The following is a 26,004-nucleotide window of genomic DNA, read 5'->3' as shown; positions in this document are numbered from 1 at the left end:
TGTTCCACTGGTGAAAAACAAAATGAAAATATGGAGGTTACCAGCATGTTCATCTGCACTTGACTAAACAAAGAAAAAACAACCCACCCTATAAGGTGTACCACAATTATAGGAGGAAGAGATGTATAAATGGAAGGCTGAGAAGTCATATCTATAGATATATACATAGCTCATGGCAGGCTGTAGTACATCCCCATGTTTTTAATTTATGTGTATTTAATAGGATGAAATAAATTACCGAAAGAGTATCAGATACATCAGGCATTACATTAAAAGTCAACATATTACAACTGAAAAGGCGATTCCTATCTGAAAGCATGCGAATTTCACCGTACCACCCAACTGCATCAATATAACTACAGAAGAAAAGGTAATAATTACCGGTTTGCTTTTATCTGTTATTGATGAGGTCTGGATAACTAACTGAAGGCCACAATTATTAACCTGTAGGTTGGAAGAAAAAGAAATGGAATATTACATTTCTCAGAAATGAGTGTTGATATGAAATAACGGATGGAGCTTTTTTAAGGAATAAGGGTATTTTCAACAGCTAAATCTGCCAAGAAAGCAACTATTTTGCAAAACCATGATAAAAAATACATCTCAGCGCTAAGTAATAACAATTTTTAGTTTAAAAATACTAAAAAACACAGGGAAAGTGTGATTTTAATGGGGACACCATCCTGACTGCGAAGGAAACAGGCGCTTCTGTTTATGGGAATATATTTAAGAGAACACATGAGAAATTATGATGCATTTATATGAGATTTTTCTCGTTTACAAAGACAAAACGTGCTGCCCTAACGGGATTGAGGCGACAAAGGCAGTACCCCCGCCTCGAAGCCCCTCGGGGGAGCCGCCCGGGTACCCCCCCAACCCGCGGAGGAACACCGCCGCGGCCCCAGCCCCACCCCGGCCGCAACACCTACCGCGGCCCGGGCGCCCCTGCCCGGCCGGCACTTGCTGGGCACCATGTCAACCCACCACCGCCGCCGCCGCTCGGAAATCCCTCCGCCGTCGCCGCGGCAACCGCCGCTTCCTGCAAGCGCGGCGCGCGCCCCGCCCAGTGATTTGGGCTGGAAGGGAGCCTTCGGCCCGCCCCGTCCCCCCCGCCCGGGGCAGCGACACCGCCCCCTGCAGCGGCCTCGGCCTCGGCCCCGCCAGGCAGGGGGCAGCCTGGGCCAGGGCCTCACCACTCTCAATAGTGAAGAAATTCTTCCTGATGTCCAGTCTCAATCTGCCCCTCTCCAGTTTATCCCCGTTCCCCCTCATCCTGTCACCACAAGCCTTTATGAACAGCCCCTCCCCGGCTTTCCTGCAGCCCCTTCAGGTGCTGGAAGGTGGCTAAAAGGCCTCCTCAGAGCCTTCTTCAAGCTGAACAACCCCAACTCTCAGCCTGTCCTCCTATGGAAGGTGCTCCAGCCCTCCCATCATCCTTGTAGCCCTCCTCTGGACCCGTTCCAACAGCTCCATATCCTTCTTACGTTGAGGATTCCAGGACTGGACACAGTATTCCAGACGAGGGCTCACAAGAGAGGGGCAGAATGACTTTCCTCGACCTGCTGGCCGCGCTGCTTTGGATGCAGCCCAGGGTACGTGGAGCTTGTCATGGCCCAGCACCCCAAGCCCTTCTCGGCAGGGCTGCTCTCAAGCACATCATCACATCCCATCATCATTTAGGTCAGCTGCAGCGCAACACAGCTCTTTGCTCATACTGGCCCTGACCTGGTTCTTACCCAGGGAGGCAAAGCGCTCCCATGAACTCAAATACAAAATCTGACATCCGTGCACTCTCCTAGAACGTGGGGTTCGTGGCTTTATTTCTGCTCCCACTGAAATCAATAGCGAAGTGATGCTCTGACCAAAACGGATCCCACAATACTGTTCCACGAGCAGAGGACAGAAGATTCAGTTATTGATGCCTGTAAGCGTATTTCACAAACAAAATATTTCATTGCTTAAGGCATGCTAAGCAAAAAAAGCCAAAGGCACTGAGGCGCATCAGTAATCCCATTATGGGCTCGTGCCAGCAAACCTGACTCACAAGGACGGTTTGTCACAGTGACGAGACGAACTGGCCCCGGAGCACAGTCCTGCTTTTTGCCAATCCAAACTTTTAAGAAGGAAGCCTTGAAGCAATACAGTGGAGTACAACTCAGATGGATTGTGCAAACGAAGCCAGAGATCCCACAAATGAGGCGGAGACTTAAAGGGCCAGCGTGCACTCAGCAGTTTGGGTCCAGATAGCATTTGAAAGAAAGCTCTTCCTGGCTGAAGAATTTATATTTACATGGTAAATTGAAATGCTTTAGAATCTAATCCTGAAAATATGAATGTTCATTTCACTTTATTAGCTAAAACAGCCCACTGAAATACAATGTGATTGTTTTCAAATTCAGAATAAATCAGAAATCAGTGTTTCAGAAAAGGAGACTCCACATATTACTAAGTTCTTTTAGTGAAATGTTTCTACTCCTTTTAAGTACCGTGCAGAAGGGTAGAAGAGTGCTCTACAAACATAACATATAACCAATAATCCATGTATGTTATCCAATAACATATATGCACTCTGTTTTCCCAAATCTCCTCCTCCGTATTTAAACCACGCTTATCCCAGCGTAACCTTTTTGAGCGTGTTGAAACACAGCGCTCTGGCTGGGACACAGCGGCGCAGCCCCGGGGCTGTACAAGGAGACCATAGAATCCCTAGGCTGGAAAAGACCTTTGAGATCATCAAGCCCAACCATCCCTGTCTACTGCTAAATAATCTCTCTGAGCACACCATCTTCCTCTCTTTTAGACCCCTCCAGGGATGGGGATTCTACCACCTCCCTGGGCGGCTGTTCCAGGGCTTAAGGACCCTTTCAGTGAAGAAATTTTTCCTGATCACAGAATCACCAGGTTGGAAAAGACCTCTCGGATCGTCGAGTCCAACCATTCCTACCTCCACTAAACCACGTCCCTGAGCCCCTCCTCTTGACGCCCAATCTGCACCTGCCCCGGCGCGGCTCGAGGCCGTTCCCTCTCGTCCCATCATTTGGGAGAAAGACCCTTGGGAGCAGAGCCCAGCACCCACCTCGCTCCTTCCCGGGAGCTGCACAGAGCGAGGAGGTCTCCTCTCGGCCCCTTCTTCTAACAAAAAGAAGCGGTGGGAAGCCCGTGGCGGCGCCGCCGGTCTCCTGCTGGCCCGATTCGAAGTTCCCCGAGCACGAAGGGGTCAGGGCGGCCGGGGGAGGGACCGACCCTGCGGCCGGGGCGGGGAGCGGCGGCAGCGGGCATCCTCGGGCCGTGCCTCGCAGCGCCATGGCCCGGCGGCCCCCGGGTAGCCCGGGAGCCGTAACCATTCGCCTGGCCGAGGGCGACGACGAGGAGGACGCGGCGCGCTGCGGGCGCTCCAGGTGAGCCCGCGGGGCTGCGGGACGGGCAGCGGGGCCGGGAGCGCGGGGGCTGCGCCGGGGATGATGCAACGAGGGCGGGGAGGGCGCGACCCGGGAAAGAACGGCCGGGAGCCGCGCATCCCCCCGGGAAAGAACGGCCGGGATCAGCGCATCCTCCCCGGGAAGGAACGGCCGGGATCAGCGCATCCTCCCCGGGATAGAACGGCCGGGATCAGCGCATCCCCCCCGGGATAGAACGGCCGGGATCAGCGCATCCCCTCGGGATAGAACGGCCGGGAGCCGCGCATCCCCTTGTAGCGGGACGTGGGTTCCCCGGGCTGTGGTACCTCCCCCCTCGGCATCCCCCTCTCCCTGCCTGTGACAGAAGCGGGGCTGAGGATGGTGGCGGTGGTGGTACCGAAAATGCGGTTCAGTCCACTCGTTCTGGGGGCTCAGAGAGGGAGCGCCCTTCCCAGGGCCGGGCAGCGCTGCCCATCGGCCGTGTGCGGCCGGAGCAGCCGGGCAGGAGAGAGTCCCTCTGACGGGCGCGGATCGGCTCTCCCAGAAGCCTTAAGCAGGGCGTTCCCATCGCCAGAGAACGAACAGTGTCTGGAAAATGCTGTCTAAAAGAAAACTTATCAGAGGGACATTCTAAAGTAGTATTTTTAGTTTAAAACCTAAAATCTAATCTCGGTGCAGATGTGTTTAGCTTCTTGTGTGACTAACAGCCAATGAGTCACCATGTTAAAAGGCTGGGTTTCAGTCTATCCTATCTGCTTAGACAAGCACATCCATCCCAAATCTCTGAATAAAGAAAGAAGTGCATGATAATTGTGAATTACTACTGTGCACTTTTCCCTGTTAATTTTGACTGACATTGCTTATCAACTACCGTTGTAGTAGAGCTGATAACCTAGAGGTACTACCAGTTGATCATTAGTACGGAGCCAGTTACACATTTCTGCATTTGCTGTACATGGAATTTCCATACACCTGGGCAGCGTGATGGTCGGCATTGAGATCACAGCCTGCGGTTCATCTCTGGAACAAAACTACACAAGACAATGTGATTGAGTAGCCTGCCACCTCCCTGCCTTGCCCTCGGAGAGCTCCAGTTATGCCTGTAGTCTCTGGGTAAACTGTTTGCCTCAACTCTAAATAACGATTTCAGCGGTCGTTTATATTTCAGCAATAAGCATACAGCTATAACTGTATGTGGAATGAAGTTTATCTCAAAGTTGCTCTATCTCCATAGTTGCAGTATCTTTTTTTGGGACAGGACGTTCAGTAGTGCTCCATTTTGCACAGACACCTAGACAACATGATGGGAAATGAGAGTGACTTCTTAGCAGCCTGCATATGTTTGCATATACAGCTGTTCCTGATGTCCATAAGCTGCTACTGCATCGAAGTCCTTAATCTCAAACATACATCCAGCTTAAGCCCTTTGGTAAACTGCTATTTAAATTACTTTGGCGCTCTGGAAGTGACCTGTTAAAGATTCAATAGTCCTTTTAGTCTTTCTTACTCCTTGGATTCCGGCTCTTGCATTCACGCACTTACAAGGCTTGAGAAATCGTGGTTTTGTCAAGTTGGAATATTTTGGTATGCAATGCTATTCATTAAAGACATAGGTGTCAAGCCTGTTTTTAATAGCTTCATACTGAAAAATAAACCACCGTCACTGGAAGAACTCTGTATCGCACCAAGTACCTGTACACCTGCATTTCCTGTTTCGGTGTAGGTTTTGAGGTGGCAGAGTGTATTCAAGATGCTAGTGTAGATGTCTCATTGTTCTACACTGAGATCAGCTTTTGGAATGAGCTCAAGAACTTGACTCCTTATGCTGACTGGAAAGCCTCATCCTCTGAGCTGGCCACCTGCCTCAGATGGGAAGGGCGATACCTGTTCAGTGCCGATGTGTAAAGGAAGTTGGAATTGGCACTACGGTTATGCGTTTTCATTTTGAAAGACTATTTGAATTCACTCAAGTAAGATGAGGATTTATTAACAGACTGATTTAACTGTTTTCCAGTGGTGGGGAAAATGATGATGACTGTGACCAGAACTGGAAACCACCAGAAAATGACCTGATTCAGAAGTTAGTAGCACAGATTGAATATTACTTCTCAGATGAGAACCTTGAGAAAGACGCCTTCCTTCTAAAGCACGTGAGAAGAAATAAGATGGGCTATGTCAGTGTTAAGCTCCTCACTTCTTTTAAGAAGGTAAGCTAACTTTCTAATACTGGAAGTGCCTTGTGTAAGCCAGATGAATCTAAAGACGTTAGGAGAGATGAGATGAGAAGAACTTATTTTGTAGAGATGGCTCTACAGTTGTTGTCTTTATCTGCCTCTCTCAAGGGCTGATGCAGTTCTGATGTGACGGCTATGCTTGTTCTCATCCAGAACTTCAACTGCTGAACGCGTTCACGATTGGCTAGGGAAATCATAGGCTCTAAAGCAACCATGTTTTTACGTTATCGTTCTGGGAGTGAGTAGGGCGTAGTAAATGGGATAGTGGATAAAACTAATTTCTACATCAGCTACTCATGAGGGGCTAAGTAATCCCGGTGAAGTAACTTTCTTGTCTCTGAGAAGGGATGATGAATCTGACCTTTACAAATGTATGGAGATGCAAAAATTTAGAGTAGAAAGTACCTGGTAACTAAATTCACTTAAAGGTGAGGTGTTGTTTTTTTGGTTTTACATTAGGAACTCCTATGTAAAAACGTGTATGTAGCTGACTTCTAAAATTACATTAGAAACACTCTGTCAAGATTCTACGTCTCACTGTTTTACAGAACTATTCAGTCTCAAGGTATTCTCAGTTTCTTCTGCTCACTTCAAACAGATTATACTGATAACAGATATACTCTTAAAAACAGTTCTTAGAAATGGAGGAGTTCGGGGTTTTTTTTAAACTGAGATTTTTGAAGAAGGAAAAATTGGTTAAATAAAATGAAGTCCTAAACTTGGCAAGACTACTTGTTTGGCAAATTTAACAAAATAAAACCCACAGAATATGCATTGTGGTCACGGGTCAAACCTAGATACGGAATGACCAAATATCCCTTGAGCAGGCTTTAAGATAAAGTAATGATTTTCAGTTTGAGATTTACCTGCAGTTCCTATTTTCAGTAGATTGAACAGGACATGAGCTGTACAGGAGAACATCAATGCCCATTACAGCAGGAAAACTGTGACTTTTTCACTCAAGTTTGCTACACGAAACTTAAATCCAGCTTTCCAGGCTGGAGCCTGCATCTGCCTTGCACTTTCTGTGCTGAATTTGAGTGGGTTTGCTCAATTGTGTTGCTTAACCCGTGTCTGTCTTCAAGGTGAAACACCTTACCCGTGATTGGAGAACCACAGCCTATGCACTGAAGTACTCGGACACACTTGAGCTCAGTGACGACAACAGAAAGGTTAGAAGAAATACTCCAGTTCCAGTGTTTCCAAGTGAAAACCTCCCTACCAGGATGTTACTGGTGTATGATATCTACGTGATTTCTGAGCTGCAGCCTCCTAACAAGCAACAAGAAAATGGATGCTTGCAAGAAAGGATGATGGAGCATCTCCTCAAAGCCTTTGTAACTTTTGGTGCAATAGCATCAGTTCGTATCCTCAAGCCTGGTAGGGATTTACCACCCGATATCAGGAGGGTCAGCAATCGATACACCCAACTGGGAACTCAGGAATGTGCAATTGTAGAATTTGAAGATGTAGATGCTGCCATACGTGCTCATGACTTCATGTGTGCTGAAAAGGAGGAGACTGGCATGAAAGTTGTCTTAATAGGCATGAAACCTCCAAAGAAAAAAGTTCCCAAAGACAAGAACCGTGATGAAGACACCAGCAAGAGTCTTAAGAAGGCTAGATCCCTTAATAAGAGAATTGAGGAGCTGCAGTTTGTTGGTGAGGAATCTTCAGCAAACAGCTCTTCTGATCCAGAGAGTAATCCAACATCACCACTGTCGGGACGCAGAAGTACTGCAATGAATACTAAGAACAATTTGAGCCCTGTCATTCACCCAACAAACCATTTGAGTCCTAATGTGTCACCCAGATCAAGTCCGTGGAACAGTCCATCTTCACTAAGAAAAGTAACCAAAAAGTCTCCACTGGCTGAAGACAGCAAGCTTAACCTAAGCACTAGCCATGAAATTCCAAGGCAAGGTACAGATTATTCCTCGGATAGCAGTATCACGCCTTCTGGTAGCCCCTGGGTACAGAGAAGAAAAGCTCAAACTGTAACACAAGAGAAGAGTCCCAGCAGCAGCCCCATGTTGGCTCGGAAAATACAAAATGCAGATGGTCTGCCTGTAGGGGTGCTGCGGCTGCCTAAAGGTCCTGATGGCACTAAAGGATTCCACAGTGGATGTGAAAGAAGGAAGGATATGAAGAATGAATAAATTGTTCTTTAAAACAATTTCACCAGTCAATCATCTGCTTTTGTTCAAGCCTGGTAAAAAAACCTGTCACTTGAGTGACTCAGGCAGTATTTAATTTTTAAAGTATTTGTGTATTCATGTTACAGAATCAGAGAGTAGCTGAGGTTGTAAGGCATCTCTGGAGACTGGCCAGTCCACCTCCTCTGCTCAAGCAGGGTCCACTATAGCAGGTCACTTAGGGTTCCTAATATCTGCAAGGACAGAGAATCGCCAGCCTCTCTGGGCAATGTACTCCCACCTTCAGCCATTCCCACATGAGGAAAGTATTTCCTTACCATCAGCTGGAATTCCCTTTGTTTCAGTTTGTGTCTCTTTTTGTGTTACTGTGTTGCTGAGACGATCCAGGCTCCATCTTCTTTTCTCCTTCCCATCAGGTATTTAAAAACACTGATGGTATTTAAAATCCACCCTGAACCTTCTCTTCTCCAGTCTAGACAGCCCCAGCTCCGTAGGCCTCTCACAGGACTCATGCTCCAGTCTCCTAATCATCTTATGCACTTAATTAACATAATGCCCTTATCTGTATTATTATCTTTTTAATGTATTAGTTTGAAATGCCTAAATATTGAAACAGGCATATAAATCATTAATGTAACTGCATTATTTGCAAAGCTATGATCCCGAAGAGCAGTGTGTAAACAAGTAACAGTGTAGCGGCTGTATGAAGATAAGCATTGGTGTGTTACAAGCTTAATCATAAGGAGAAGAGATTTTGAAGACTTTCTGTATTTGTCTCAAAAGGAACTCTTGAGCAACTTACTCTACCGTGAGCAGTGGCGTTCTGCTTGCACACATCTCCAAAGACAACATCGTTTAGTTAGGACCAAAGTGTGTGTTTTCGTGTGATGTGAATAAAGATGCTGAGCACTGAAGACTGTTCTGTAAGAGTAATCTCATATAATCAGATGGAAATAAATGAAAATATTAACTCCTTATAGATTTACTGTGTTTACTTTAAAAATAAGTTGACCTGCACCTGAGTAGATACTTAAATCTCACCTTATACTGTAGGAAATTCTAGCAATAGTTACGCGTAATTTCCGCTGCACTTGGGAAAAAGAAAAATGGTCCCTGCCCCATTGCAGATGGTTACTTCAGTGGTGATGCTTCACACCAACTGTATGCAATAGTCTTTTTTTATACAATATTACAAACTAAACAAGGTTTATCTCGCTGTTCACTCTGAATTTAGCAAGCAGTCTCAGCAAGAAGGGCTGAAAATTAACTGTAATCCTACCTGAAGTCAAAGAAGGAATCTCTGTAGTTTTGCTTACAAGTTATACTCACAGGTTATACTCATAAAAATAACAGCCCAGCAACAGCAAAAAAGTGAGGTTTCAGCTTCTAATGTACAACTTGGGAACTGTGCATTGACAAAGCTCTAATCAGATGATTCTTCATTCCAAAACTTCACACCCTTTCCAACCTTCATTTCACTTCTGCAGTGTAAATAACTGCAGTGACACAATTAGAAATCAATCTACAGAACCCTCAATTTCTTGTGTATCATCCTTTAACCACCCAGATATATTGCTGGTTCCTTTGCCTCACACAAGTGGAATCCTCCAAGTTACCTCCTGACTTCCACTGCCAGCAGAGACTGTCAATACTGTTACACGCAAAGTGGAGGGGTTTTTAAAAACTGGGCAGCAGATCAAGTATCTAAGTGGCAGAGTAAGTACAGAGCCTTCAGAAGAGTGATTCTGCAACTTTGGCACTCTTTCACTACGTATCCAGAACACACTTGTTTTGTTAATAATCGGGGAAAGTTTTTTTTTAATTATAAAACTACGCAGCATCCATGTGTCATCATGCACCAAACTGTTTGGGGACAGCAATACAACTGATTCGAGCCAGTACTTTGACAACACAGAAGTCAATTAAATGGAAATACTGAGAGCTAGATGTGATAGTCCATCATGGTAAAAATCTCTGAAACATTGTATGCTTACAGGAAAAATGGAAGTTGAAAATAGCAGCGTTTACCAGGACTATGTTCCCTGAACGAACATATCTTCATGTCACAGTCAACATGTAAACCTTAAAAATTAAACTTACTTCTGTGTAACACTAAGTTTGAAGCTCAAAATCTCATCAGATGCTAATTACGAGTCTTATTTAGCTTTAGAAAGTTTTACACTTGACAGATAAAATGAACACTGAGTGTGACTCCTTGGTAAACAAACAGAAGTAGACATTTTCCTTTCCTAATAAACAAAACACTGTGTTACTGAAATGTTATTAGAAGGCCCTAACCTATAAAAATGTTATAAAACTTACTTTACATGAGAATGCCGTCTCCCTGGAGCGCAGGCCTGCTTATCCCGAGACTGAGATACACGCAGCTGTAACGTTCCAGAAAGCTGCTCACCCTGTCTTTAGAGAGCTCCTCACTGAGAAAGGAAAAATTTTCCACAGCTGTTAGTTTTGTAGAAAGAAAAACAGAAAAACATGATCAAGCAGCAAGTGATAATCTAACTCGATCAAATAACAATAACATGATCAGTGAAAATTCTTGGGAAGTAATGTTTGTAAGTAAAAGTCAGCATGAGGCCTTATTCTGACTTCAGATAAGAATATATACAATCACAGTCCTACTTCAAATAATTTCCCCCATCTCCAAAAGGATTTTTTGCTCTCTGGGGACTTCAGGTAGCCACACCCCCATACCTACTGCTTCACTATCCTCCCCCAGTCTTTTTTTTTTTTTCCTGTTTGTTCCTTTTTGCCACTTTGGAGCCAGACTAACTACTTGATACTGATATTATTAAAAAAGACCAAAACAGAAGTCATGAACAGCTTTTGTATTATAGTCTTTATATTCAGCATTCCCTGCAGAACCCAGACTATTAGCTTGTTTAATCCATGTCAAGGCACTTTAGGTATGAAACACCTTCCCCCGGATACTTCCTAGGCTGCTAGCAATTCCTAGTATCAGATACTTAGTACAGATAAGGTTGCACACATATGGTTCCTACATATTTTGATATCTCAGTACCAAACTATACAGGCACATGCACAGAGACACGTGGAGCGGACTCTGACACTGCGTGATCCAAGGTGCACCGCCTGCTGTCAGAGCAGAAGCAGGGCCACACACAGGCAGCAGGTCTGCTCGGGGTACTCAGTCTCACCAAACCCTGCAGCAGGTTACACGGGCATCTCCTCTGCAGATCTCACGCGCGCACACGTATATTTAAGTAGTGGGTTCGAAAACATGGAGGTTGAAGCTACTTTTATTGCATTTTTATATGAAACAAACGGTAATTCCAAACAGCATTCTAAGAATCGGATCATCTCCCCCAAGCAGCTCACAGTTTGCCAAGGTACCCAGAATTCTTAGCTTTGTCTAAACTCTCCCTGTGCTGAGGGCACCACTAGGCACCACCACATACACCACACGATCCATAGCTGGCTGCAGTCATCCATGTACACCAACAGAAACAGAGGTTCTAATTCCTTTGAGATAATGATTTCATCCTCCCTAAGTTTGTTTCTGTCTTTACATTTAATCAATGGCTCAAAGCTTTTTTTTGAAAAAAAAAACAACAAAAAAACCACAAAATACCAATATGTGCATCATCATCCAAACTGCTTGGTGTCATGTTGCCAACAGACATTTAAAAACCTTTAAGCTCTGCCCTTATTTTGTTCTGACTCTCAGATGTTTGTAGTATGATGACACCTTTCAAGTATTTTTAAAAAATGTCCTATCAACTGGAGAGAAACTGCATGAGGACACATTTGGAGTTTCAGTCACTACCTGAGAGCCCTTCCCAGCTACAAAAGAACATTTACTTGTGTCCTCTGCTAACCAAGGATGCATTTATGTCATCTTCATTTTGCACAAGCACAGTTTATGGGCTGGATTTATAAACCTGAAGTCTGCAAAAAGCCAAGGATTCAGTAAAAAATGCTTATTAACTAAGCTGACACACACAAGCTGTTGAGAACAACAGTTTGATCAATCAAACAGAGATGGCTTCAGTTTACACCACTGCTCCCTTAGCTTTGATTTTACTACACTCGAAGCAAAAATATGGTTAATCGATTCATAGGAAAGTTCCCACATCTCTGATCGAGTCAGATTAAATGTTTTTGCAACCAGCTCATATTCTTGCGACAGATTTGTTGCAAAGACGCCTTTATCGTCAGTCTGGAGTTAAATTGGAAGAAAAGAAAAGAAAAGTTTAAATTAGTTCCTGTACTTCAAAAAGGGTTTTTTCTACACATTACAAACCAGTTTTGTCTTATTGTTTCACATTTTATTCCACGATTCTTTCATCTGTTGGTAATTATTTCATACTTTATTTGCCCTATTTTCACTCAAAATTAATAAATTACTCAAAAACACAAGAAAACTTCTTAAAGCGATGGCACAATTTATCAAGAAAATAGTATTTCCTATTAAAATTGCTAGAAAGATGGCTATCAAACAATGCCTACATGCAAGCTCAATAATAAATACTTCATACAATAGAGGACTGAGACTTATTTGAATAAGCACAATGCTCTAACGTATATACACACACTTCAATGATGCTACACTTCATAGGGCTTAACCCAACGGGACAATAGTAAAATCCTCCCAGTGCTGGCAAAAGTACCTGGCATCTCAACATTTAAGGACATTAACCAGTTGTCAGGAGAACTCAAGAAAACTCATTCAACACCAGGAATACCCTGGGAAGCACAAGCTTTAATGCAGGCAATGGACGAATACGTCTGAGAGAAATCTGTCAGTAAGCAAACAGTTAAGAAGTTCATTGCAAGCATAGCTGCTCATTTTCTCTCTATACAGAAAAAAAGGTCTTGCTTTACAATAAAATGAAGAGAAATACTAAAAACTCCCATTTGTATTACAAGCACTTCTCAAACAGAACATTCGGATTTCCTATAAGCAGATGATGTGCTGCAAAGTCAGAATTGCTAGCAAGTCAGCTCTGATCTACCAAAGGAGACATCCTTCTCCAACCTCACACCAGTTTCACTCTTAGCCCAAATACACGGTTCAAATGAAAAAACTTACACAAAGCACTGTGGGGTGGCCCATGCGGTACCAGTATCCGAAGTGGTGTTTGCCACAGGAGGGCACTGTCTGAGTTTTGATGTTGGAGGTCATGCAGAGTTCTAAGGGTAAAACGAAGAAACAAGGACATATATCAAAACAAAAGCCATGTTATGTTTTTGATGCATTAACTGACTTATTTCTGTTCCTGAATGAAAATGAAAATGGGCTATTGTTTCCTTGATTTTCTGTGCTTCAAAGTTTTGGTAGTATGTTTTGAAGAAAGTTTGGTAATTGATTTTTTTAAATAATGGACGAGTATTAAATGTAGGGAGCTAACAAATCAGAGAAAGACCACACAGCCTTGCACAGTAACTAAAAGTTAAGATTTTGTTTTTATCTGAGGCACCAGTTGTGTCCTGCTGTCACAAATGTGTCAAAACCACAAAAATGTTCCCAGTATACCCTCATAAGCAAGTCTCTTTCTCACACTGACACATTTTTTTAAGTCACCTCTGGTCAAAGATAATCAGAGTTACCAGCTCACTAGCACATACAATGTTCTGAAATCTAGACACCACCAAGTAATTGTCCTAACTTTTTTCTTACCAATAGGTATCTCATTCTGTTGAACAAGTTGCACCAACTCTTCTGAACCTGCTCTTGCAGAGTTGAGAAATGTTCCATGTCCAATTCTGTCTGGAGGTAGGCCCAGGAGAATTCTGGTCTCCTCTTCTTGGTTTGGAATCTAGAGAGGACAGATTTTACATTCTGTCAAGGCTGCATAAAATGGCACATTAAATAATTACAATAGACTTCAAGTTCTATTTCCACAGCATATCTTGTCCAAAAGAAAGTGTCAGTGGGACTAAATATCTGCATTACTACCCTGTAAAGAAAGAAGTAGTGTATGAAAGCGACTGTCCACCTGGAATCACAAACCGAAGAAGCCATAATCCTAAACTGGTATGTAAAAACAGATGATCACAATTTGCGGTTCCGAAGTACTTTAAGTTGAGGTCTCGAATCAGCTTCACACGCTTCAGTTTCCAAAGTACCCTGTCAGGAAGACTTTTAGCAGGGATTTAAAAAATGGTGCATGAAGAACTTTAACTGCCAGATGCCAACACGCACCAAGCAACCAAACAGAAACAAATCCAAAAGACCACCAAGACAGTAAGAAATATATTTTCGGAGAAGCATGCAGGAATACCCTGCAAAAGCTTCCTTAATGAAAGTAGTATCGATAGGCCCATGACACCACAGATCATGCTTAATTTCCTGAAGAAATAAAAATATTTTCGTATTTGTCAGACTCATTAAGCTTTGGCCACCGCTTCAACAGATTGCACGGAAGTGCCCAACTCCTTGTGATGAAATTTTACTATACATGACTTCGAATAAAATGTCAGGAAGACAACAGTGCATTTCTTGGAATGTTACTAGTTTTCAGATTCACACCTAACCCCTCAACAGATGTAGTACAGTAAGAAATAATTTGACTGTTATGAATCAGAACAGCTTGTTGAAGATTTCTTCTTCTCTCTTGCGAGAAGTTCCCAAACCATTACTGCTTTGGTCTGAGACATTCAAAATGCACAGAAGTTCATTTTAGCTTCATCAAAGTTTTTATAAAATAGGAATTACAGAGAAGGACCGAAATAAACAAAACCTTTACCTCTGAAAGATGCAATGCCAGCTTTAGACCTGCTTTTTTTGCTTCTGAGAGCGGCTCCAAAAAATCTTGACCATGTCCTGCCTTGAAGACAGAAACACATCACCATTCTGCAGCTTATTTTACAAATCTCCTATTACAATAATAATGAAGTCTAGCAGTATCAAAATACTTAATTCAAATACAGTTATAATGAATTACTTTTTCTTTTCCCATTACTTCAGTTTTGAATTCAGCAAATCACAGTATGTTCTGCTCCACGGGCATGATTTAGACAAACTGGTCAAACGTCAGTAGTCCAGATGACACCCCACAGTGACAAGGCAATTGTCTTGATTTTGACACCCTTTCTACAACTATCACCTGGAGCTATTTAATTTCAACTTGACAGCTATCCTCGAACATTTGTGCTTCCTTAATGCGCAATAAGCATTTGGTGCATCTAAACAAAATTTAATCTAGTGTCCACTCACAGCATTTTTTAACTCGCTGCAACCCAGTCAGTCTGACAGGGCCAATTTAGTAACGGGCACTTCCCCGACAAACACTACTTCTGAGTGGCTCCTTCTTTTATGTCACATATTCACCTGTTGATTCTTTGTTGGAGTATCTGTCCCTTACAGCAACAGGGATTAACCTAGTATCAAGATTACAAGCAATCCATTCAAACTAGTAACAAACATAGCACAAAAACCCCTAAGAACAAAGTATTAGAACCGCTTGCTGTTACAAAATATTATGTTTCTCTTCAAGAAGAGATCAAAATAAACAAAAACTTACAGTGGGATCACCACTGAGGTCAACTCCTACTACAACTCCATCACTGGAAAGAAGGAACTCTTCAGCAAGTTTAACAGTCTGCTTAGCAACTGCTGGGCCAGCTTTTCTGTTTATTGCTATTAACAATCTGTGATAAAAACATAAATATTGAGTTAAATAGAAGCTGTAATTTCAGGAGACTAACAGATCTATTAACAACAAAAATGGCACTTCACATCCTTCCCTGCTGAGTATAAAGGAGTAGGTAGAGGAAACTGTTGAAGGTACCAAAGTGCAGAGGGCCATAAATCAGGTAACTGTTACCCTGTGAAATAGCCACTGTGCGAGGGACCGCAGAGAACTGTACACCGCTCACTTGCTGCCTGCATGACCAGGCAAGCAGCCTCTCAAGAGGTGCACGCAGGAAGAATGAGAACTCTCCAGCTTCCACAAATAAACCTAGCAAGGATTGCTACTGAGAGTATGAGAGAGGCAAGCAGACGGCTCCCAAGCCACCAGAGACACCTACTGAAACTTGCCTGCTGGTTAGGACTATCTCACCTTTACAGTGGGTTGCTTGTGCAACATATTAAGCAAAATCTTTGCAATTAATTCAGGCTCGTGAGAAATGCCTCTTTAATGAGATTTCCATTAAAATCACTGCTTTTCCTGAAAATGTTGCAGATAATGGGCAGTCCTAGAACAGAAAAGCCTTACTCAGTTTCACAGCTGTCTTCCTTTTTACTAACAGAGAATGGAAGTTATCATATGAATTATCTGTTTCCAAGTAATCTCGTTTAAGTACAATTTTGTCTCCTACACTGATGGTTTGTAAACCTCCCTGCAAACCATGACCGAGCATCAGACTACAGAAACCCTTGAAACAGAGGTACTCCACATGCTTTATTTACCTTACATCTATATCCAAGCCTTCTTCTTTACACTGCTTTATACCCTCAAGTACAGTTTCAACGTACATCCTTTTGGTCATTCCTGCAAACACATTAGGAATAAACACTCAAATTAATTTTATTCTGTCATGGACACAACTCTTCTAGCCTCATAAATTTCATTTTGCACGTTTGATGTTAGTCCACAGTCTTCTAATCTACATAGTTATAACACTGTTTGTAAGTATAGATTTACTTTGAAGCATACATTTAAACTAAGCCTCCTCCTAAGCATCTGAAAGAAAATAACTCAGTGTGAACCAACAACGGGACTTTCCTTATGTGTTTCTATTAAACCATGTCTAACAGAAATTTAAAATGAAGCAGAAAAACCAAAATGCATCAGCTGTGTAAAGTATTAGCAGACTCCGATGTCATATTAAAGCGAATAACCCAAATTCTTGGGTAGTAGATTGATAATCAACACATCCTGTCCTCAAAAATTTCATAGTAAACTGACATCTTCTTACAAGGTTAAATCTTTGCTTTTATATTGAAAGTATATTTTTATTGACCCAACTAAATTTGACTTTTGTTATTACTAACAAAGTCAATCTTACCTAAGTTTTATAGCACATCAGACTTACAAAATAAAAACTAGAAAAGACTGTACCTGTGGACTTCTCTTCTCTAGGAGTGCTCCTCAATTCCAGATATTTGACACCATCATCAGCAAATTCTTTAATAACATCTTTAGTTATCTGATGAAGAAACAGTGTATTCAACATCAGGAAAGTAATGCTTATAATTGATTTTATTTTCCTTTACAACTAGAAGACTCATATATTTGGGTGTGAAGCACTTGCAAAACTTTCAGGCCCTACATGTTTTTAGGGCTCTCCATCTCTGGAGGAGTCACCCCCAGAGGGTACCTCCAGTTCCCTCAGTGATACCAGAGAGAGTTAGGGCAAATGAAAATCTCCTTGTCTGACCAAGAACACCCTCAGCTGGTGCAGTCATAACCCCTTCCACAGCCACTGTACCTCTCTGCAAATGTAAAGCCTGCCTAAAAGCCCTTTTGCAGGGCAAAGAAGACACTACACCACTCCACACTTTCTGTCACTCTGTATTTTGATCATGCAACCGTTCTCCTTGACAGTTTTGTACTCTGAGGTGAACAACGGGCAATTCTAGTTCAGCAGTTCTGGCATGTAATGAACTAAAGAAGAAATAGGAGACTAGAACTGGGCAAAGCTTTGGTAACAACAAAGAGGCATCACATTTTTAAGACATTATTAGTCCAAGCATCATGGTGATCATTATCATTGCTTTAACAAGAATCAAATGTAAAAGCTACATAAAAGCCCGTGTTTCTAACTTAATAGGTTTTACAACAATAATTCGGACCTCCATTTGAAGGGACCATTGTTGATATTGTTACTTGGAACTCTGTATTGTTAATCCAACTGATTTTGACTTTGTGTATTACTTCCTTGTTTTAAATGAATTCTTAATTAACTTACCAGTAAAATATCTTCAGTCCGAGTTGTTATCTGGTAGATGATCTGAAACATCTGAAAACATCTAAAATAAAAAGTTAAAAAACTGGACAAATTAGTATTAAAAAAAAAAAAGAAATTTACACTTGGAAAACATGCACTCGCTATGCTCAATTAACCAGCTTGCAGCTTGAAACACACAGACCTCCTGAATGGCCATTTCTGAGTTTAGATGCAAACAATGCATTTGCAACAGAAATTATTACTATTATTACCATAAAGCTTCTTTTTAAGCACAAGGGAAAACATGGTTTCCAGAAAAGGAAACTATACGAGTCAACTTTCTCTGAAGAGCATACGCTACAAGTGAAGACGTGCAATCCTTTAAAAAAGGAATTCATCAACATGAGATCACTATTCAGTTGCAAACATCTAAGAAGTTATTGTACAGACCCAAGTAGCAAAAAATCTAACCAATTGCACTGTAACTAAAACTTAAATATGTATTTTCTGCAGTGAATAAAGCCATACATTTCTCTGTTCTGAACTTAAAAGACTTTCAGTAAATGTTCCTCACAGACGTGTATACTCACTCATCTAAGGTTCTTTTCTTTCCTTTGTCAATCACAGTCATTCCATTCTGGATCTGAAGGTGTGGCTTCTGGACCATAAGTTTCTTCATAGTGGCAGAACTGATAGAGCCATTCAAATGAGCATGAAGTTCCTAAAGGAAAAACAATTCTACGGATTTGTGCCCGGTGGAAAGAATGGCTTCTATAACTTGTTGCCATTACTGTCCTTGTGCTTCATATCATTGTTTCACTCAGAGTTTGAAAATAAAATAGTGGTTTTCTCTGTGTTTGGCTAGTAATAGTATCTTCATGGGGTTGGATGTGTTGGTTCAACCAAAGCCGTCCTAGTTGATGTGAAAAGTTTTGTGAAGTACTATATTTCAGGTTCCTATTTTAAAGCATTAAGTTCACAAGCAGAGGAAAAGGGGTCAGATCATCTTAAACCCTGAGGGTGCCCAATGCCAGGTGAAGACCAAGAGCTACGGCCGCTTCCCACGTCTGGAAATCAGGCCAGGTACGTACGACTACATTAAATTTTTCAGTCTTATGAGTGTAAGACTTACCCCACAGAATTCAGTCAGACATTAAATGTAAACCCTGAAAAGCACCTTATAGAACAGCAGGATGAGAACAGCAGGATGGTGGGATGCGATGTGCCCGTCGGTGCCTGCCACGGCAGCTGTCTGCTGGAGCTTTGCCAGGGCCGTAACACCGATAAAACTGCAGCAACTCGCACCGACACAGCACAGACACACAGCGGGTGCGGCACACCCTTCCAGATGCAGAAAACAACCCGTTATCCCAGACAGCCTCGCGGGGCTCGCCTTGGGGAAAGCAGGGCAGGAAAGGGAAAGAGAATCCATGCCCAGTTGATTTAATTGGAAAGAGACTGGACACCAAGAACCGTGAATGAGCTGGACAAGGGAACAGCTTCCACGGGGTGAGGGACCCCAGGACAAGCCTGTGCTCGAGGAAGCCCTGAACCGCAGCACTGGCTGCCTGCTGGCTGCCTGCTGCCCGTCCCTGTCCGTCTCTTGTCCCGCTCCTGTCTGCCTGCCCATGTCTCTCTCATCCCGCTGCTGCCCGTCTGTCTCTCTCTTGTCCCACTCCTGCCGTCTGTCTGTCTCTCTCGTCTCCCTCCCGTGCGTCTGCCTCCCTCTCTCGTCCCGCTCCTGTCCGCCGCCCGCTCCCCGCCCCGCTCCGCTCCCCCTCACCGCTTTGGGCAGGCGCCGGTAGAAGCCGCTCTGCGGCGCGGCCATGGCGGGCTGCGAGGGGCGGGAACGAACTGCGGGGCGGGAACGAACAGCGGGGCGGGAGCGCGGCAGATCCACCCCCGGGGCTCCTCTGGAGGTGTAGAGGGCGCGCTCCTCCCTCAGGGCTGCGCGTCGCCATCGACCGTGTGCGGCCGGAGCAGCCGGGACAGGAGAGAGTGTCTCTGACGGTCGCGGATCGGCTCTCCCAGAGACCTTAGACATGTCCTGTTCCTTCCCAAGGATTCCTTTTGGTGTTGTTCCTTCCCAGCAGTGCCGCCCCGCGCTCGGTGGGAGCCGCCCCAGCCCTGCCTGCCCTTGGCTCTGCGCTGGGGAGAGACACCTGCTCAGCACAGACCGCGCTGAGCACAGGGCGGTCCCACCGCCAGAGAACGAGCCCTGTCTGGGGAACGCTGTCTAAAAGAAACCGTACTGTCACAGGGACGTTTAACTCTCAAAGCACACAATTACTTAGATGAACCTCGTCCCTACTCCAGCCCGGCCCAGCCCCGGTCCCGCCCTCAGCCACCGCCCGCGGGGTCGGAGCACCATCGCTCCTCTCAGGCGGCTCCACGGGGCGCTGCACCGCCCCAGCACTGAATCCAAGGTGGATGAAGGCAGCTGTGGCATCACCAACCCTTCCTCCTGAGCCTGGGAAGCCGGCTGGCACCAGAAGGAGCTGTGCCTCTCGGGGAGAGGTGGGTCAAACTCAACTGACATAAAGACATTCTGAAACAATCCTAGAACCTGTTCAAATTATTTCATATTTAAGCTTTTAATGTTACTGCCATCTAATTCTAAAAACCCCACAATTTTAAGTCAACAAGTCACTAACTTCTGCTCTGGCTATAATCCAAGACAGAGATGAATGTAATTAACCTCATAAACCACAGCAATCTACATACCCCTGGGGTAATTCAAGCGAAAAAGTTATCCTCACTCACACACAAACCCCATATATTGCTGCCATATTTAGGGAAGTTAGCTTTAAAGTTAAATTCAAGCATACTAATATGAAGTAAACAACTCCATGTTCCAGTTCGTTTGCATCTCTTTCAGTGCCGGACGGATCATCCAGGTTCAAGCACGGTGCAGAATCCGGTTCGCTGCTCAGCTTTTTTTCATAGAAAAATAGCACGTCCACAGAAGAAAGGAAATTAATTTCAACTTATTCAGTGATCCACTTTTATTTAACCTTAGTCAAAGGCAAACCAAGTACAGATACTGTACATTAAAATGTATGCACACAAAGAACAGCTGTTCTTCATCCTACCTTAGAGGCTCAGATCTCTATATTCTTTTATTTAGAGCCCTTTCCAAGCAATTACTCCTCTCTGAAACACGTTGCACCTACATTTAAATATAAAGAGAACCGTCTGCAGGTCCCACATAGCCAACCCCTATTAGGAGCACATCAATTAGCGTCCATATTCCAAGTCCACCAAAGCTGAAGAGTTTTCCCAGACCTTCCCGCCACTGGCCCAAATAGAAACGATCGGCACCAAATCCACCAAGGGTGATGCTATAAGAATAAAGACATGATGAATTATTAATATTTTCAGATGAACTCGGTTTGGGTGTTCATACACGCTTCTTGCTGACATACCTACAAGCTGATGACAGTTTTGCTCTACATCACTTAAGAAACTCCACATTTTTTTGTACAATAAGAGATGAGTGGGTTATTAAATGAGAAAGCCTTTAATGAAATAGCACTATTTCTTAGCTAATTAATACTACCCAGAGACTCAACAGTTAGTTTTTCATTCATGACAAGCAATAAAAACCAGAACTCTCAAATTTATAGATGTATCTTAATTTTTCTAAGCTAGCAGGAGCTAAAAAAAACCAACAAACAAACAGACCCAGACACTAAATTTAGCCCCACGCAGCAGTCAGGCAACAATGAGTTTCTCCGGCTGGTGGCAGAGAGAACAACTCTTGCTATAAAGGGAAGCGGGTTAGGTCACTTCCTTAATCAGAGTCCTATTCTATCTTGGGCTCCTGGAATAGAGCCTTACTACCTAATTTATCACATTAACCACTTCTGAAAGACTAAAATTTTGTTAAAAAGATCTTACCACTGAAAGAACTTCAGTTACTTTCAAATTGCTGTTGCGGTGCTCTAACAGCTGAATATTCCAAAAATAACCTAAATAATTTCTTTCAACTCTGCTACACTGCTCTTTCCCCTAATAATTTGAAAAATGCAAGAAACTCCATCTTAAGGCATTTCTAGCTGTTACAGTGGCATTTACTGAATTCAGACACAGCTGCATTCACTTCAGATGCCAAGAAGTAATTTGGACAGTTTTCAGCCCTAATTGCTTAAAACATACAAAACTCCATAGATCTGCACATTTTGTTTTTTTGCATGCAGAATAAAAGCAAGCACATCCTCTCTACTCAGAAAACAGATCACTTTGTGAAGCCTGAGAATCACTGGCATCTACTCTGAAGAAAGTACATTTGATGCAGAAATAGGCTAAATGTTTTCTCTCTAGCTCTATTCAATGAAAAAGGCAAGTATTGTTGCAGAGGAGACCTTCAGGCACCCTCTGCCTTCAAATTCTTAAGCTAGACTACATGAAATATTGCTTATACAGTTCACCATTAAAAAATAACAACCCGAAACACACACACAAATTGAAGATCTGATAGGCAATTAATGTATTTCTAATAATATTTTAGCTTGACGCTGTCTAACAGTTCTTGTGTACCTTAGTGCCAAGGCCGTGGACCACTTATAACCTCCAGTCCAGTTGCAATAGAGCATCTTAGGGAAGACACGATTACCTAAATGTAAGAAAACATTCAAACCTTAACATAATGAAGGAAGACCACAAAATAAGTAAGAAAATGACAAGCGGCGCTGTATTTCTTAAAACAAGTCTGAAAGAATTGACATTTATAGGAACAAATGCTGCCAGCACAAAAAGCTCACGTTCACTCTACAGCCCTTTGCTCCATCAATCTTTGCCCCACTTCAGAAAGCAGGCAAGGTCACTGAAGAAACAGGGGAAAATTAAAGTAGTTGAATGAAACCAACATGAATTTATTTAATGATCCCTGAGACATTTGGTATTGATTCTCTCAGTGGTGTCCAAATTAGTCTAATTCATAGAAGCTGACAAAAATCAAACAGAAATACTTTCTCTCACGTGAAGGTATACAACAGCATTCAAAGCCATTGTTTACAGTTAGATGACACTATTACGCTTAAAATTTAAAATGCAACTATAAAAAAATTCAGTAGATGAATGAAAGTGCAGGCTGTTACAGGTGCAGGCATAAGCAATCATTGTATTGACCCAGAACAAAAAATGTTAAGAAACTCTTAAGAAAAGAAGCGTCTTTACAGAATCTGGTTTAGCTCAGCTTACCTAGACAGTGAATATGATCCCGAACCGTGCAAGTGGCATTATATCGCTGTCGCGGACAAGAAACCGTCATGCAGTTAGTAGAATTGGTGCATACATAATCTGTTGTTGGAAGCTGCCAGCAGAACTGGCAAGTCATGTTAACCGTAAAGTTCTCCTGCTCCTGGTTATTCTCATCCTAGAAAAGGACAGCATTATCACTTCACTAGCAATAAGAAAAATTCACAGTGTGCAGAATGAAATGACATTTCGTGGACAGGTATTTTGGGCAAAATGACGATTACTCTCTTTGTTACCTCTATGTAGTCAAGTAAAACATAAAAATCAACATCAGAAAATTGATAAGTTTTTAAAGCGCAGTTTAACATCACTGCTTCCTTCAGTCTAAGGCTACTGTCAAAAGGAGGGCTCACTGCCTCACCCCTGGGATCACTTTGTACCTGTGACAGATATTTAGCCTCCCCACTCTCAAAATGGTTTCATTTTGACTGGTCGACAAATCAATTTAACTCAGCTGCATGGCTGCATAACAGAAAGAACCAACGCAAGACAGGCAAAATGCAGAAGGGCAGCTGTGCCTCTTGGGCAATGGGCTATGGCTGAATGACTACGTGAATCACAGCTCTGCAAACCTGTCCATGTAAGAACCTGGAAATCAATTTGTTATATTTTATGACACGATGCCACAGTTTAATTAAATGACTTAAATTTGAGCTTAAAAGGAACGGGTTACTTACAACACAATGAACATGTGGCTTGACTTTGCAATCAAAAGTGGCTGGCTTCCCATAAACACAGGAATAGTTTGTGTTACATGTCATACAGTCTGGTGGCAATCTACTGCAAAGCCCGTTGCTAGGACATTTAGTCACATAAGATGGAATTTCTGTACTTTCTGAAAGGTGAAATATGTGAATAAAATTAAGAAAGCGAATTAAAAAAAGGCTATATAGTCTGAAGTGTATATACACACGTACGTTTTCTTTTATACCCAGGCACAGCGCGCCGCCACTGTGTAAGGGGCTTTCCTTGTCACACAGCAAGCAGCACTGCGAGTTTGTGTGCTAGGAACCACTGCCCACCCTGCAAGCGCCTCACACAAGTTCTGCACAGGAGAGCACAGCACCACAGCAGAGCCTGGCACGGATTAGTGCCGCCTCAGCCAACACTTCTCAGCGGAAATCACCAGGTCAGGTATAGAAGCAGGTTGACACACATGACCTCGTTTAGTTCAGGCCTAATTGTGGGTGCAGCTAGCTCAGCTATTTGCTGTTTGTATGCCTCCAGAATCATCTCTTAAACTACTAGTAAGAACAGTGTTTCAGCCAATCCCGATGCACCCTTAGTGAGCTACAAAAACCTTATTTATGTTCAATAGGGAACAGTAACAGGTTCTTGAAGAATGCTGGAGTCTTTCAAGAACTTCCATCTTCCCAAGAGATGTATAAAACACATAAACCACTCCGGCAGTTGTAAAAACTGGTGATTTTCTAGCTGTAAATATTATATGGACCAATTTTCTAATTATATCATCCAAACTAATAGTCAAGGTCATCGAGAAGCAATCCATAACGTGTTACACCATTGTGTCTTTTATCACTGTGAAAGCATTCATAGGTTTCTAAGAAGTGATTCAAGAACTCTGCTATTAAACTCAGGACACTGTAGGTAAAGGCCCAACGAAAAACAATGCAATATCGTACCTGCTGCTTTGAAATAAGGAGCGTTTGTACTTGTTGTTAGACTTTTTGCAAATGTAGACAATGGCTGTGAATGCTTTGTGGTCATCAAAGACCCTGCTACAAGAAAGGAAAAAGGAGAAAGTGATATTTCTAGAATAAAACTCATCTTAAGGAACAGTTTGGTTTCAACATGCTGACACAAAATTACACGTGGAATAAGAATTTAAAAAAATCATAAAAATCTGTTTTCCTGCTCTATAAATAGTAGGATGTTTAATGTAAACATGAAAACAAGAACTACAATTGAATCATTCATTTTAGACAAGAAACCGTGTTTATTTCACAGAATCATTTGGGCTGGAAAAGACCTTTGAGATCATGGAGTCACCTTGCTCAGGAATCGGATTTAACATAGTATTTGCTACCAAACAAATGCTTTTACTTAAGCAATGCGGTTGCTTCTCCTATATAAAGCGGGACAGACACAGGCTGGCAGCTACGGCGGTGTTTGTGTGTGCCCTTCGTTTGGCTCTGCAGAGCTCCGCCGTTCCAAGGACGGGGCCGGACAGCGCTGAGGGGCCCTCACCTCTGCCCCAGCCCTGCGGGCAGCGCGGGGGCCCGGGCACGGCAGAATGGGGGGGAAGGACAACAGCAGGGCTAGCAGGTCTACCCAGGGGTACACGCCGTCAGAGCCAAGGAAACTGCCAGGTCTACAGGCCGTTAGCACCAACGGGGTTGTCAGGTCTACCCACAGCTACAAGCCGTGAGAACCAAGAAGGCCGTCAGGTCTACCCACAAGTAGTGGGGTACCCCGGTGAGCACCAACAGAGCTGTCAGGTCTACCCACAGACACCCTACCCGCGGGACGGCCAAAGGGGCTGCCAGGTCTACCCCGCTAGAGAAGCCACTGCGCATCCCCAGGTCACGGCTACCTTCCCCAAGCGGTCCCCGCCCCAGGGATGCGCTGAGACACCCAGGAGAACGCCTAGTGCTCCCTCCCCCGCGCCCCTCTCCTGTCCCAGCCCACCCGCGAGGAGCCCGAAAGAGGCGGCAGGAGCCGCGCTCACCGCGGCCGGAGAGGAAGAACAGCTGGGGCAGGAGGAGCGCGACGCCGCAGAGGCTCCGCAGAGCGCCCGGGGCCGCCAGCGCCGCCATCTTGCCGCCGGCCGGCTGCGCCGCTCGCGGGCGGGGCGGAGGGCGGGGCCCGGAAGAGGCACGGGATTGGGGGGGGCGGGGGCGCAGGCGGGGGCGCAGGCGCGCGGGAAGGGGGGCGGAGGAGGGCGCGGCGGCGCAGGCGCGCGCTGCCCCTGACATTACTCGTGTGAGGTAGAAGAGAGCGCTTTCCCACAGCACTTGTTCCTCCCACTTTTTTTTCCTATTAAAAAAATCAGGGGATAATCAGATACATGAAAAGTAGGGGATAAAACAGATACACAAATCAAAACTAACGCAAACCCAA

General features: G+C 43.7%; 4 protein-coding genes across 10 annotated transcripts in view; 1 reads left to right on the top strand and 3 right to left on the bottom strand.

The window, feature by feature from the left end:
- LRRC49 (leucine rich repeat containing 49) overlaps window positions 1-3,305 on the bottom strand; it is a 43,974-nt gene extending 40,669 nt beyond the window's left edge. For 3 of the 6 annotated variants that reach the window (XM_054077710.1, XM_054077704.1, XM_054077709.1), the window contains exons 1-2: window positions 3,083-3,305; window positions 382-446 (exon numbers count right to left, since the gene is read on the bottom strand). In XM_054077710.1, coding sequence (XP_053933685.1) covers window positions 382-446; window positions 3,083-3,305 — 288 coding nt within the window. Of the gene's footprint in view, window positions 1-381; window positions 447-929; window positions 1,053-3,082 lie in introns of those variants that run through there. The other 3 variants (XM_054077708.1, XM_054077712.1, XM_054077707.1) reach the window with 2 other exon arrangements.
- Window positions 396-19,530, bottom strand: ADAL (adenosine deaminase like). The gene is made up of 11 exons (XM_054077714.1): window positions 19,448-19,530; window positions 18,255-18,385; window positions 17,686-17,746; window positions 16,836-16,923; window positions 16,184-16,265; window positions 15,294-15,420; window positions 14,517-14,597; window positions 13,448-13,586; window positions 12,860-12,960; window positions 10,111-11,986; window positions 396-444 (listed from the first exon to the last, which is right to left on the bottom strand). Exons 1-10 carry the CDS (start codon window positions 19,490-19,492, stop codon window positions 11,795-11,797), a joined length of 1,047 nt encoding a protein of 348 aa, XP_053933689.1. The 5' UTR covers window positions 19,493-19,530; the 3' UTR covers window positions 396-444; window positions 10,111-11,794.
- On the top strand, window positions 3,193-10,100 carry LARP6 (La ribonucleoprotein 6, translational regulator). The gene is made up of 3 exons (XM_054077713.1): window positions 3,193-3,398; window positions 5,413-5,605; window positions 6,718-10,100. Exons 1-3 carry the CDS (start codon window positions 3,304-3,306, stop codon window positions 7,789-7,791), a joined length of 1,362 nt encoding a protein of 453 aa, XP_053933688.1. The 5' UTR covers window positions 3,193-3,303; the 3' UTR covers window positions 7,792-10,100.
- A 749-nt stretch (window positions 19,531-20,279) lies between the features above and the next one.
- Window positions 20,280-25,740, bottom strand: TM2D3 (TM2 domain containing 3). 2 transcript variants are annotated; one of them, XM_054078240.1, is made up of 6 exons: window positions 25,613-25,737; window positions 24,567-24,659; window positions 23,601-23,758; window positions 22,867-23,041; window positions 22,204-22,279; window positions 20,280-21,005 (listed from the first exon to the last, which is right to left on the bottom strand). In XM_054078240.1, exons 1-6 carry the CDS (start codon window positions 25,698-25,700, stop codon window positions 20,840-20,842), a joined length of 756 nt encoding a protein of 251 aa, XP_053934215.1. In that variant the 5' UTR covers window positions 25,701-25,737; the 3' UTR covers window positions 20,280-20,839. The 2 variants fall into 2 exon arrangements, with proteins under 2 accessions (XP_053934215.1, XP_053934214.1); XM_054078239.1 differs by having other exon boundaries at window positions 20,286-21,005; window positions 24,567-24,662; window positions 25,613-25,740.
- Between the last annotated feature and the right edge of the window lie 264 nt (window positions 25,741-26,004).

The sequence above is a fragment of the Cuculus canorus genome, chromosome 12 (genome assembly GCF_017976375.1).
Source record: "Cuculus canorus isolate bCucCan1 chromosome 12, bCucCan1.pri, whole genome shotgun sequence".
In the NCBI taxonomy this organism is placed as follows: domain Eukaryota; kingdom Metazoa; phylum Chordata; class Aves; order Cuculiformes; family Cuculidae; genus Cuculus; species Cuculus canorus.
The sequence above is the reverse complement of the archived record's forward strand: the minus strand, read 5'-3'. Positions and strand labels throughout refer to the sequence as shown.